Source organism: Bos indicus x Bos taurus, chromosome 10, assembly GCF_003369695.1.
Source record: "Bos indicus x Bos taurus breed Angus x Brahman F1 hybrid chromosome 10, Bos_hybrid_MaternalHap_v2.0, whole genome shotgun sequence".
Classification (NCBI taxonomy): domain Eukaryota; kingdom Metazoa; phylum Chordata; class Mammalia; order Artiodactyla; family Bovidae; genus Bos; species Bos indicus x Bos taurus.
Window position 1 is genome coordinate 77831741 of NC_040085.1, and position 13781 is coordinate 77845521.

General features: G+C 50.6%; 1 protein-coding gene across 10 annotated transcripts in view; it reads left to right on the forward strand.

The window, feature by feature from the left end:
• Positions 1–13781, forward strand: part of RGS6 (regulator of G protein signaling 6) — a 609909-nt gene that overhangs the window by 574510 nt on the left and 21618 nt on the right. For 6 of the 10 annotated variants that reach the window (XM_027552323.1, XM_027552324.1, XM_027552322.1 and 3 more), the window contains 2 exons: positions 7848–7937; positions 12039–12092. In XM_027552323.1, the coding sequence (XP_027408124.1) occupies positions 7848–7937; positions 12039–12092 (144 nt within the window). The remainder of the gene's footprint in view (positions 1–7847; positions 7938–12038; positions 12093–13781) is intronic. The other 4 variants (XM_027552329.1, XM_027552330.1, XM_027552331.1 and 1 more) reach the window with 2 other exon arrangements.

The window sequence follows — 13781 nt, forward strand, 5'->3', positions numbered from 1 at the left end:
ACGTCAGAGCCCAGGGAGCCCACGTTTACATTTGCCCCAGATGAGTCAGAAGCAGACGTCTTCCTAGCTTGGTGAAGGCTGTTAATCTTTGCCCCAGTGGTGGAGGTGGTGGCATTGTGTGTCAGTATCACAAGACTGCCCCAAGTTTCCTGATATTAATCCTCATTTGGAGGACACTTCCTGGTAGACTTCCCATGCCAGACATATTTTAATAAAATATGCTATGGAACTGCTTACTCCAGGAATTACTCATTTTATTCTGTGGGTGGTTTTATTTTAGGGAGATGAACAGCAGAGGGAGGCATGCATTTTGAAAAGAACAAATCAGTTGTTTGTGAGAGGATTCTGTTTATTACCACACAGAAGAGTAGTTCCTGAAGAGAAGGCGTCAGAGAACCAAATTCCAAAATTTCTTTGTTGATGCTTCAGAGCAGAGATCTCCTGCACCAAACCGCATGCCCTTGAAGAGGAGAAGGAAACATTTGTCTAAGTTAATACCCATGGTATTCGGGTAGGTGAAAGAAAATATGCAAAGCTGCCTTTGAAGCTACTCTTATCTAAGAACAGGGATTGAACAGCATCACAATACTGTGCCCTTTGGCCAGTTAAATTGAACATGTTTATAAGGATGCTTTAAAGGCAAAAGATAATTCACTCTTACACTCTCTTAGGGCTTGAATGTTGCATTCCGTGTAAACAGTGACTCACACATCCTGCTTAGAAGGATAAAGAAATCCAAATGGGGGCTTCTCATTTAAGATCCACGGGACCCTAGAATATTTTTTTTAAAGAATTTATATATATTGATATGTATGTATACATGTATGGGGCTTCCCAGGGGCACTAGTGGTAAGGAATCCGCCTACCAAGGCAGGAGACATAATGAGCCGCAGGTTCCATCCCTGGGTTGGGAAAATCCCCTGGAGGAGGGCACGGCAATTCACTCCAGTATTCTTGCCTGGAGAATCCTATGGACAGAGGAGCCTGGCGGGCTACAGTCCATAGAGTTGCAAAGCGTCAAATGGGACTGAAGCAACTTGGCACACACATGTATATATGTATAACTGAAGCACTTTGCTATGCATCAAAAATTAACACAACACTGAAAAACAACTCCATTTCAGTTTAAAAGGAGAAGGGAAAAACATGGGGAAAAAAAGATTCACAGAATCCTGGGATGATTGTCCAAAGCTGCATCCTGAGGACAAGAGGCTACTGTCTCTCAATGAAGTGGTTGTTCACATGGCCGTGGAGTCTTTGCTATGTTTATTAAGCAGATAATGACTTAGGATCCCCTTCAATTCTCTACCCTAGTGCAGGCCCACCTTCTGTCCTCCTGCAGGACCCATGATGAGAAAAGTGTTCATTTTCCCTAGACTTCAGCAAGCCAGGCATAAGGTCTGAAGGCCTTTGGCTTAAGATATCCTCTTGAAAGATGAGACTCAGGGATCTCTTGGGTGACTTTCTGTGACACAGACTTGCTGCCTATGACTTCTCAGGAGTCTGATCAGCACTCAGAGCTTTGCCAGGTTGGCCCTTCCTGCTGGTGCAGAAGGCAAGCTGGACACGATCTGTGAGGTGAGAAACCAGAGCCTGTGTCATCCTGGGTGACTCAGCCGTTGTTGTCACTGATGAGTGGGGCTGGTGAACAGTTCCCAAGAGAATGGTGAGCAGTGGCTGCATCCACCCCTGGGGTGACTCAGATGAAAGCTTGAGAGGAGGCTCCCAACATTTCTGGTGACCATACGTTGAGGACTTTGTCTCAGCCACACAACCTGGCTCCCTCGAAACCCCAACGGAAGGACCATGAGCAGCAGCAGGTGCCAAGGCAAGAGTGTGAGCTTTGGGGGGATCACAGAACACTGGGCTCAAATCCTGACTCTGCTCAGACAAGGCACTCAAATTTGTAGGGCTTTAGTGTCCTCATCTGTAAAAGGAAGCTGTTTAAACCTAAACACCAATTCTGAGCAAATAACAACAGCAATGAAAGTAAGACAACTTTCCTCCTTCCCCAGGAATCTTTTGGTTTTTGGTCTCCTCCCCAGCATCCTCTCTGGCAAGGGCAGTCCCATCATGTAAGCCAGTTATCATCATTACTTCGCTTGTGCACAGTTTTTGTAATGGGTTCCCTTCTATTTCCTTGGTTAACTGTGTGCTTGGTGGGGCTGGAAAAAGGTGAGTGGGGACCTGAATCCAAGCCTTTGACCACCAGCCTGGTCCCCCTTCCAGCATCTCACGCAGCAACATCACATCTTGCAGCACAATCTTATCTTCCTTCAGGGGACTACAAGGGACTCAACGGTGCCCAAAGCCTGGATGTTGTTCCAGGAAGGGTGGATGTGGAAGACAGAGACAAAGAAAGAAAAATAGGACACTTGAAAATCCCAAGAAGGGCTCTTGGCAGCTGTGCAGTGCTCCAGCTGAGTGGCCTCCCATTCCAGGAGGATGCTCTAAAGCTGGGGAATGAGATTGTAACTGTCTTAGGAAGCCACAGCCAAGAGGAGGACGTAAGGGTGTTCTTAAGTCATCCGGCCGCTCCGGCACGCTCGGGGCCCAAGGCCTGGCATCTGTCTGATTACCTTCCCCAGCACTCGTGAGGGCCACTGGGTTTTGTCCAAAAACAAAGGAGCTTTCCAGCTGAGGACTCTCCCTGCAAAACACTGATTTGTAGCAGGTGTGGTTCTGAGACACTGAGACACTGCTCACTCCCTCCACCTCCTGCATGTGTCTTGGACTCCACCGATTCTGGTCATCTTGTGTTTTGGGGGGTTTTCTATTTTCTTTCTCTCCGTTGCTTTCTTTTCTGAAAGAATCTTTCTTTTTGAGTACCCTTGATTTACAAGATTATATTAGTTTCAGGTGTACAACATAGCGAGTCAGTATTTTTATAGATTATACTCCCTTTAAAGGTTTTATAAAATGCTGCCCATAGTTCCAGCTGGTTTTGCTTCTGCCTTAGCAGCTCAGGCATGCAAAGCTCCTGTCCCAGGGCCGAGCCCAAGAAGGGAAATGAGGGTGGAGGGTCTCATCAGGGTGACACCCCTGATCTACCACTGTCACCCACCACAAGGGTGTGACCCCCCCCCCCCCCGCATGAGAATCATGGCTGAGATGCTCGGTGTGACTTAGGGCCTTAGAACGTCCGTTTCTCTACCAGTGAGACTGAGCCTCTCCCCGTCTGGAGCAGGTGCCTCCCCACATGGCAGGAAGGCGGATGTGGACCCTGGTAGTTCTGCGTGTTCATAGTTAACTCAATCATCTCTTTTTTTAGACAGAGGGAACAAGGGAGGGGTCTAAGGAGGGAAGAAGGAAGAAAGGAAGGAGAAATAAAGGGGCAGAGAGGAGGGGGAGTGGGGAGGGAGGAAGGGAGGAAAATAAGACAAGAAAAAGCAAAGAAGAGAAATGCAAACTTCTTTCTCTCTGGCCCCTTGGGAATTCTCTGGGTGGGGGCTCACTGGTTTTGCCAGCAGCTCCCCTGCTCTTAGCAGATCCTGGATATACATTTTCCTTAAGACTGGTTGTCTGCAAAGCAGGGGAAACAAACCAGAACCCCTCATAAATCAGTCGGGGTCACTGCCAAGAGCTTTGTACACTTGCTGTCCCTGGCAGTGATAAACTCATTGCATCTGGGAACCGGCCAAAGACCCTGAGTCCTATCTTAGTTCTCATTCCCAGAAAAAAAACCTCAGTGCTGTGTTCCCCCACCCCCTGTTTACTGTCTTTGTGTTTCTTAGAAAAAGCTGGCGAGGAGGAAGGAACGGAATTCCATAAGTGGGTACAGCAAAGGCTCTGCTTCTCCGCTTCTTTGCTTGGGGGAGGAGAGGAGGGCAGAGGAGAGTCCTGGATCCACAGACTGTGGGGAAGGAGGCCCCAGCCAGAGGAGCCCGAAGCCACAGTAGGGGGCCTGAGGGCTCTGCGTCTTTGATTCCATTTTGCTCAGACCATGACTTCCACCTGCTGTGGTTGTGGTTGTTCCCTCACAGGGAAATTTGAGATGGTCATCGTGATGGCCAAGAGCTAGCAATAGGGTTGGCAGAGTGCGACCACCTCGTGCAGCCCACCTCCAAGAGGCCGTGTTCTCTTTACTGTCTCCCCGCATCATCCCTGCCTTGGCTCTGGCCTTGGCAACAAATTGTCAAGATGCCACGTGACATTAGGACAAGAGCAGAGCCCAAACTGTCCCTCTGACCCATGTTGACCCCCGCCACCGAAGAGGGGACCACTGTCTGCTGCGCCTTCCTCCTCAGCCCTGGATCATCCTTCTTTCTCTGGTTGACCAAACCAGGAACTGCGAGACACTTCTTGTCTCCTTAGTTCTTCCTGCCATGACGAGGCTCTTTCTGGTTGTTGGACCAGCATTCCCCACCTCTGGCAGGGAATTCATCTTCAATTTTACCCATTCATAGCACCTTGAACCTGAACTTCTTCCTTGTAGCCCTTAGCTCAGTTAGTCATGCACACCCTTGTGCAATGAAATCCAAGATTTATGACAGCAAGGACCTCTTTTGTCTTGATCATGCTGTGAGCTCAGTGTCTGACACAGTGCCAGGCACCTAAGAAATGCTCAACAAATATTTTGGGGAACAAATACTGAGTCATCTGCTTTATTCTGTTCTTTCTCAGTTGACAAATTCTTTCTTTCAATGGCTTTTCTTGCCTATGATGAGTTGGAGGAATTAGCTGGATTGGGGGTGAAATTTGTTCTCAAGGCCAGAAGGGTTGGGCTAGGAGAGGTTTCCTTACTCCTCTTGGGGCAGAAGGGGGAATTTTGTGAGATATTCCTGGGCATTTCAATTCTTGTGACAAATCAGAGCAACAAGCAGGGGGCTGTGGCCTTGGAGAGGGGTTTGGAGAAGGTCCAGGCCTGAGGGACAGGCCTCTCCAGATGACTCAGGAGCCACCTGGCTCTGCTGGCCAGACAGAAGCCATGCCTGAGACAAGAAGGAGACAGTGAGCCATTTTTGCTCTGGGTTAGCATCTGTACCTTGTTGTTCAGCTGCTCAGTCGTGTCCTACTCTGGGAGCCCACGGACTGCAGCATACCAGGCTTCCCTGTCCTTCACCATCTCCCGGAGTTTGCTCCAACTGATGTCTATTGAGTAAATGATGCCATCCAACCATCTCATCCTCTGTCACCCCCTTCTCCTCCTGCCGTCAATCTTTCCTAGCATCAGGGTCTCTTGTAATGAATTGGGTCTTCCATATCAGGTGGCCAAAGTATTGGAGCTTCAGCATCAGTCCTTCCAATGAATATTCAGGGTTGATTCCCTTTAGGATTGACTGGTTTGATTCCATTGCAGTCCAAGGGACTCTCCAGAGTCTTCTCCATTCATACCTTAGATGTAAATGTTAGGCCACTTTGAAGAGACAAGAAATGCAAAGACCCTGATGTCTCTCGGTCTGGGCTCTGAGACAATTAGGGCTGAATTAAGATGCCCACATAGGGACCTCCTCTGAGTTGAATGTGATCCTCCCTCTCCTTCCATACAGAGAGCAGAAACTGATCTAAACCAAAACAAGTATGGAGCCTGTAAACTTGCTCAGTATTTGCAGGCTCAGACCAGTATTTCGGTGAACCAAAAAGCCGCATAAATTCCGCTAACATTTAACCCCACACTGGACGCTATGCACATAAAAGAGATTAAAAACACATTGTTCCCACAAGGAACTTAAACTAGCGTGGGCTGGATTTTTGTCTGAAATTTGCAGGAAAACACTCACCAACACGTGTTCTCATGAAGCTTATTAACTCAGAACGTATCTGGATCATCAAAGCAGAGTCAGATCGAAGCCAGTGCTTCGTTTCCCTTGGCTCTTTGCAGTGGTCCCATTCCCATGAGGAGTGCTGCACCCTGCTTTTGTAAACATGGGATCATCTGTGCAAGAATGAAGCTGGTGCCCAAACGGGTCCACGTGTGCCCCCACTTAAGATGGCCAGAGAGGGACCCACACGGCACCAAGTTGATGGTTGCTTTCTGCCTTCACTTTCTTTCTGTTTTTTTTTTCTTTTTTGGCTGTGCTGGGTCTTATTTGCTGCACATGGGCTTTCTCTAATTGTGAGCGGGGAGTACTCTCTACTGAGACAGGCTGGTTTCTCTTGGGGTGGCTTCTCTCACTGCAGAGCACAGTATTCTCTGTTGTGTGGGCTTCAATAGTTGTGGTGCACAGTCTTACTTGCCCTGCAGCATATGGAATCTTCCCGCAACAGGGATCAAACCAGTGTCCCCTGTATTGGCAGGTGGATTCTTAACCACTGGACCATCAGGGAAGTCCATGCCTTCACTTTCTTTTGAGATGGGTAGGGAGAGGGTTTTAGCAAGCCCTGGATGTAACCCAGCTTCCTCTGGGATGTACCAGCATCTCAAAAATGGCCAGGTACCTCTACAGGGTGCCCCCAACTGAGGAAAGGTCTCTACCTCACCCATCCCCTGGGAAGAATACCCGAGGAAGAGGTCATTAATGACAAGTCCAGCCTTTCCACTGAGCATCCTCTTCACTGGCCAGCTCTTCATTCCTCCAAGCCCTGGGGCCCTTATCCAGCTTCACGGGACGGACAGGAGTGTACATCAGAGAAGATGCTTCCCCGCCTAACAATCACACCCTCTCTAGGGAAAGCCCACCCTCCTTTTAACAGGTCCTCTCTTGGGACAACCAGGCTTTCCCATGCAGCTGTGCTACCTTACATTTCAACTGATAAATAACCCTTTTTCAATCGATAAGCTCCCTCTTGTAATGAACCTGGCTTTCCCTGTCCTTAATGAGGACAGATGTATTAGAAAGGGATCACGAGGCTACAGGAATTAGCTAAAAGTCAAGGGTAAAATCCATTGCCATGGCCAGAATGTAATGGCTCTCGGAGCCCAGGAGGGCACCATGCCGCAGCCTCTGGCATATTTGCCCACAAGACCCCATGATCTGGCTCTAAGAGCACTCTTCCGGGATGGGATGGTGGCCCTGATGTGCATTAACTGACCCAATTGCATCATTGCCTGTGGACTACTTTTTTTAGTTAATCTTTTTGAGATACTTTTAGACTCACAAGCACTTATAAGAAATACTATAGAGACATACCATTTACCCAGGTTCTCCTAACAGTAACATCTGCAAAAACCATAGTACAGTATCATGGCCATGATGTTGACATTGCTACATCCCCTGAGTTTATCAGATTTCCCAATTTTTCTTGTACTCACATGTACGTGTGTGTGTGTATGTGTGTGAGGTTCTATACAACTCTATCACATGTGTAAGACGTGTCAAGATACAGAACTGGCCTTTCACCAAAGAACCCTTCCTGTTGTCTGTTATAACCGCACCTCCCTCCCCTCCTGCCCCTCTCCCATCCCTGAAATCTGGCAACCACTCATCTGTTGTCTGTTTCTACAATTTGTCATTTTAAGAATGTCACATCAATGGAATCATATAGGGTGTAAACCTTCTGGGGCTTTTTTTTTTTTTTTTTTTTAATTCGTGATAATTCCTTTGGGATTCATCCAAGTGGTTGGATCATCGGTAGTTTCTTCCTTCTTATCGCTGCGCCTGTGGTTTTAATCATTAAGCAACAGTGCATCTCAATGTGGCACCAAGGCCCAATTACAAAGCTTCCGGGACATGATCTTCAAGGATCTTTTAACGCTGAGAAAGGAAATAGGTTTTAGGTGATGTTTTCTGAGTCGGGGAGGCGGGGAGGAGAAACAACGAAGCAAGCACGTTACCTGTTTTTCCAAGTTCACACCAGCATACTTTGGGTTGTTTGTTTCTTTCCTAACAGTGGCCAGTTGGGTTGCAGTTCCCTTTAGTGTTGGGTGACAGTTCTTTGTTGTGTCTTCCCGTCTCCCACCTCCCCAGGAACACATCTACAAGCTGATGAAGAGTGACAGCTACGCCCGCTTCCTCCGGTCCAGTGCTTACCAGGACTTGCTGCTGGCCAAGAAGAAGGTATCCCTGGAAGGGCAGCCTTGCCTTTCTTAGCTCTATTGACCTTTGCCTGCTGCTTGCTGCTGGTGTGACGTGAGAATACCATCCCTTGGGTTTTCTTTCTTTTCCCTTTTCTTCTTTCCCTTCTGTCCCTGTTTCCACTCCAATAGAAGACAATTAGGATTGTTACCACCCGGCCCATCCCGCTGAGGTCCAGGGTGTGGCCTCCTCTCTCCCAGTACCCAGCATCTCCATCTGCCTGTCTGCCCATGGTGGAGGGAGTGACCACCTAAGCGGCCCCTGCGGCTCAGCCCAGGAGCAGAGGGCTGGCTGTGACATCAGCGAACCCCTGAGCAAACCACTGCCGGGTCCAGCCCCCTCCCACAGAATTTCCTGCCCTGATCAGCGCGCAAAGATGAGTGTGAGGCAAGGATTGCAGCAGCCCCCTCTGCATAGAAAGGCTTAGAGTTCTTCCGGGGTGATGGGGCACCAGAAATCCTGCCTGGGGTTGTTGCCCTTTGCTCTCTCCCATCTGCCACCTGTCCCAGAGCATTTGCCTTTTCTTTCAACCAAGAAGAAATGGCATCCTAGCTCCTCCACTCTGAATGAAGTCTTGGTTCCCTGCAGCCCTCGGGGTCTAGATTTGGGGGTGCAGGGACACCCCCCCCAGCATGCAGGCAGTGAGGGGTGACTGGAACAGGAATGAATGTGGCTGGATTTCTGGGAGAAGGGAAGGCAGAGCTGGAAGGACAGGGGGTGAGGGAAGGGGGTTGGCTCATGGTTCATGTGCCAGTGAACACTCTGCACTTTGCGGGTCTGATCTGAGCTCCATGGGGGTTCAGTGTGGCTCTCCTCGCGCCAAACTCCAGGACTCGCGTGCCTCGCTGCTTAAGACCACGTGCATCCCTTTCTTCTCCCTCTCAGCCTCCCGGTGGCAGTCCCCTAGCCTGTGATTGTCCAGCCACACACTGTCCAGTGGCCTCTCTCAGTCATGCAGCCCCTCTTTCTGTGTGCTGTGACCTCATGGGCTGGGAGCCTGTCTGTGTACATGGCTGGTAACCATGTCACTCCCTAGACCAGGAGAGCCCTTGGGTAGCCCTGAGGCCATCCCTGAGAGTCTTAGAAAGAGAAGTAGATTTGGGGGACACCCAGAGTGTCTGAGACCCAACTTTCTGGGCTTGCATCCTTTCCATCATATGTCACTCCTCTGATGGACAACGTGAAGCCCAGCCTCCAGCCACTCCCTGGCAGGAGGGTGGAGGTGGAGGGGCCCTGATAGAGCGGGCTGACATCCCCCCAAATAATGGTTCTGATACCTAGTTTTTCAAGAAAGGTAAAGACTTTTAGTATCGGCAGCCCAGATCTCAGGGGAGAAGGTCAAAGTGAGTGTTCCTTATTTCCTGCAGCTCGAGACCCTGAACCAATCCCAGTGTGGGAAAATTGTGGGCTCCCGCAGTTGGGGTCACCTGGGCCTGTCCACATGCATGTCCACACACACAGAAGAAGCCAGAGGCCGTTCAGTCTCCTTGTGAGTCTGAGTGCAAAGGGAAAACACACCGCTGCGCAAGGAGTGGGACTGAGGTTCCTGTGTCCTCAAGTCCTCCTGTACAAGAAAAGCTTCACAGAGGAGGTCACTCAAGTGAGGCAGGAACAGATGGCCTGCCTGTGACATGTCACCAATGAAATTTATTAGAATTTTCGTCTCAGCCCGCTCAAGGGGTGTCCTTGGCAGTTGAAAGCTCTTGTCGAAGCCGATGCCCTTTCAATATTCAGGGGGTAGATGTTTCTAAAAACAGTAACAAGCCTACATTTTCTTCTGTTTCCCCCTGAGCTCCAGGCATAGACTGGAGTTGTAGCTCAGCACTTCCAGGTAGACCCAGAGTGTCTTCTGTTACCAGGGGTGGGCTCACCATGAGATTGACACGTCCAGGTCATGAAGGGATGTGAGCCATAGTCCCAGCTAAGAGGCGGGCTGTAAAGCGGCCTCACTTTTCTGCTCACAAAGCCCCCTGATGCACCGTGGGGGCACAGCCTGCCAATCCTTCCTCCCTAATCCGTCCTCTATCCAACTATCTTAGTCATTCTGATGAGCCAAGTCCTCAGGGGACAGGTGAGCTGGGCTTGGAGGACCCCTCAGGACAATTTGAGGACCCCTCCAGGACAATTTGAGGACCCCCCAGGACCCCTCCAGCTTCCCTGGTGGCTCAGACGGTAAAGAATCCACCTGCAGCGTGGGAGACTTGGGTTCAATCCCTGGGGTAGGAAGATCCCCTGGAGAAGAAATGGCATCCCACTCCAGTATTCTTGCCTAGAGAATCCCATGGACAGAGGAGCCTGGTAGGCTATAGTCCATGGGGTCTCAAAGAGTCAGACACGACTGAGGGAATAAGCATAGCCAGGAGGCTTAAGTATGATTTTCCAGGGCAGCTCCAAGGGCCTCTGCAAGGTAGAGGAAACCAAATGAGTCAGGCTGATGGTCCCTCTCTGTGAGTAGCCACTCGATAGCCAGGGCATGAGAAGGACAGGCACAGAATTCCAGCTTTGGGACCTAGGACCGGCCTGATTTGAGCCACATGGATGGCCCCCAGGTTGCCCACTGGATTGAAGCTGAGTGCTGCCATCCCCGAGTGCAGACTGGGTACGGTGCCAAGCCCAGCACATATCCTTCAGTGCCGTGTCTGAAGGACAAAGACCAGCCTGGCTCTGCTGCTGTGTGTCGTTCGTGTCGCACTCTCCTCCTGCAGTATCCTCTCTGTCTTCAGCAGCCAGCCTAGGGGATAGCACATGATGGCAAGGAAGCCGTCTGACCTTGTCCCCAGTGACACGCAGTGACTGCCTTTTGCCCCCTCGGCTTCCAGCACATCCTGCAGACCCACAGACCCCCAGCTGCTTCTTCAGCTCTCTAACTTCCATTATTTGCTCTGTGTGTGTCTGTGAGTGTGTGTGTGCGTATGAGGGTGTGTGTCTGAGTATGTGTGTCCATGGGAGTGTATGTGTCTGTGAGTGTGTGTTTTGTGTGTCTGAGTATGGTGTCCATGTAAGAGTGTGTGTCTGTGAGTGTGTCCATGTGAGTGTGTGTACTCTCCAGATTTCCCAGGCATGGATTCAGGACCCCGGAACTGGGCTCTAGGAAAAACTAGCAGGTATTTGGGATGTAATTCCTCCCCCCTTGGAAAAGCAGGAAACCTGGGGAAAGGGTCAGATACATGCCACGCCCCCTTCTCCATAGAGGAGAGCTGCCTGGCCTGGGGAGTAAGCAGGGCTTTGCTCCCCTTCCTTCTCTGTGTATTGTGGGGGGAGTTGGGGTGGCAGGGAGGGGGTGCCCTCAGCTGAGACTCCCCAGGAGGCTCCTGAGCTGCCTGTCATCTGCCGCCTGCTATGAGTAAACCTTGGAAGGAGTCACCTGCCCAGGTACCGGAAGAGTATTTTCTGTCCAGAATACTCCTTCTGAGACCCGAGACCTCTGGGGTTGCAAAAGACATGGGCAGAGACAGCCTCCTCGATCTCAGGATACAGAAAGAGCGTCCTTAGGGGGCCTCAAGGATGTCCTGGAAGTTAGCAAACTTTCTGACTGGAAGATCTCAGAGAAAGTCCTAACCCAGACTCAAGGAGGACTTGATGACCTCGCCTTGCGCACGGCCATTTCCTGACATCTCAGTAGCATCCCTCCCGACACCCCACTGGCCCTGGGAGCTGGTCTGGACTGTGTCCCCAGTTGAGGCCTCCAGTTGTTCCCTGCACGGGGGCTTGGCTCTTTGAAAGCAATGATCAGGCATCGCCCAACTGTTCCCAAGGGCCTGGCTCCCAGCTCGGTGGCTCCCACTCCAGCCCAGAAGCAAGATGAATGACTCTTCTAGAAGCAAACACCCCTCTCCCCTTGCTGCTCTGAGGAGGCAGCCCCATCTCTCCTGGGCTTCTGTTTCTTGTCTCTCCCACTGACTCCTGCATACAGCTCTGGCTGCTTCTCTCTTCCTGTTTTTTTTTGTTTTTTTTTTTTCCTCCGCCCTGTTTTGCTTTTGTTTTGGTTCATTAGCTGCGGCTGCTGCTGTTTAGAATCCATGTGTTATCTGAAGAATTTTTTTTTTTTCTGTATTTTTCTCCCTATCTTTTTTTTCCCTAAAGCCAGAAAGTGAGCAAGGTCGTAGAACTTCCTTAGAAAAGTTCACTCGCAGTGTGGTAAGTTCAGCTGGTTTTCTTTGGTTTTTTGGCTTTCTTTCCGTTTTTCTCGGTGGTGGTTGTCGTTTCCTTCGGGAGGGGAGGGAGCCCAGTGCTCTTCCCTCAGCACACCCACCCATGGTCTTCTGTGAGTGTCGGTGGCTTCTCTCCTAGGGACCGGTTTGCAAAAGACAAAAGGCCCAGCAGCTCCCCCTGCAGACGGGTGCACGGCCCTCCCCCGCCTCACCCAGCCCCTGGCCCAACATTTGCTCTCCTGTGCAAGGGGGCTTCGAGAAGGAAGGACCACCCCTGCCCCACCCTTGGGGCTGCTCGGTGGATGCACCTTCTGCAGCAGCCCAGGGAGAAGGCCATCTAGCTGGACCATGAAATAAATTGGCTCAGAACTGTAGCTCATAAAAAAAAAAATCCAAATTTCCCTCTGGGACTCTGGCAGCCACGCGGGTGCGGGAGGCTAGCTGCTGCTGCTGTGCCGGTGGCTTTTGTGTGTGCAGGAGGCGGCCGTGCTGCATGGGTTCTGGCGGTGAGGTCCAGCTGGCGTGTGTGCGTGTGCGTGTATGTGTGTGTTGGTGGCCTCTGCATGAGTTCCCATGTCCCTGACAGCCCCTTGTTAGCCTCCTTTGCATAGCGTGACAGGGCAGTAGCCAGGGGGTGGCGTGGCCGTGGTGGGGAGATCATCCCCGTGGTGACCGGTGCAGATTCTGAACTGTGGTCTGCAGTCAAGCACAGACTCATCTCCTTTTTCTGTAATGTTCTCAGATTGGGCTTCCCAGGTGGCTCTAGTGGTAAAGAACTCGCCTACCAATGCAAGAGGCATTGGCAGGTTCCATCCCTGGCTTGGAAAGATCCCCTGGAGGAAGGCATGGCAACCCACTCCAGTATTCTTGCCTGGAGAATCCCATGGACAGAGGAGCTTGGCGGGCTACAGTCCATAGGGTCACAAAGAGTCAGACACTGAAGCAACAGCATGCACACATACTCTGTAAGACTGAGGTATAGGGTTTAGCCAGTCCCTACGGGAAGTAGCCAGTCCCCTTCTTTCCTGAAACCAGCTTCTGAGCTCCTACAGCCCAACTTGCACTGTTCACGTGGAACCAGCGAGCAGCCAGGGAGCCAGCATCCCATGCATAGAATTTGTCAAATTTCACTTCCCAAAGTGTAGAAACCCACTGATGCTAACTTGCCTTTTTCCTCCCTCTGTTGCAGGGGAGAGTCCTTGTAAACCTGACTACTGTGTGATTAGTATCTTTATTTTATCCTTTTAACATAAATTCTAAGAATTCTGGGTGGACAGCAACCTGGTCGTTTACCTGGCATAGCTAGATGCATCTTAACCAAATGTAAACAGTTTTGAATTTGCTAGATGTCAGCTTCACAGCAACTCAAGTAGGTGGCAATTACAATATGGGTGCTCATCCCATCTCTTCTTTGGTCTTCTCTCTCTATGGTCTTTCCTCATGAGAAATCAGAACTTGCAGAATGTCAGGCCTGTGATCCCCTGTCTGTCTTCATGGCTGGTTTGCCGCAGCCATACAGCTTCATGCACCAAGAAGCTGCCACGGGCTGTTGGAGGCAAGGCCGTGGGAGTCCCTCCACCCCTGATGGCTGATAGAGAGTGATGGGAACTCATTGCTCCCTCTCTTCTGAGGCCTGGAGGCTGCAAGTGGAGGTCAGGGATTTTGTTGACAAGCC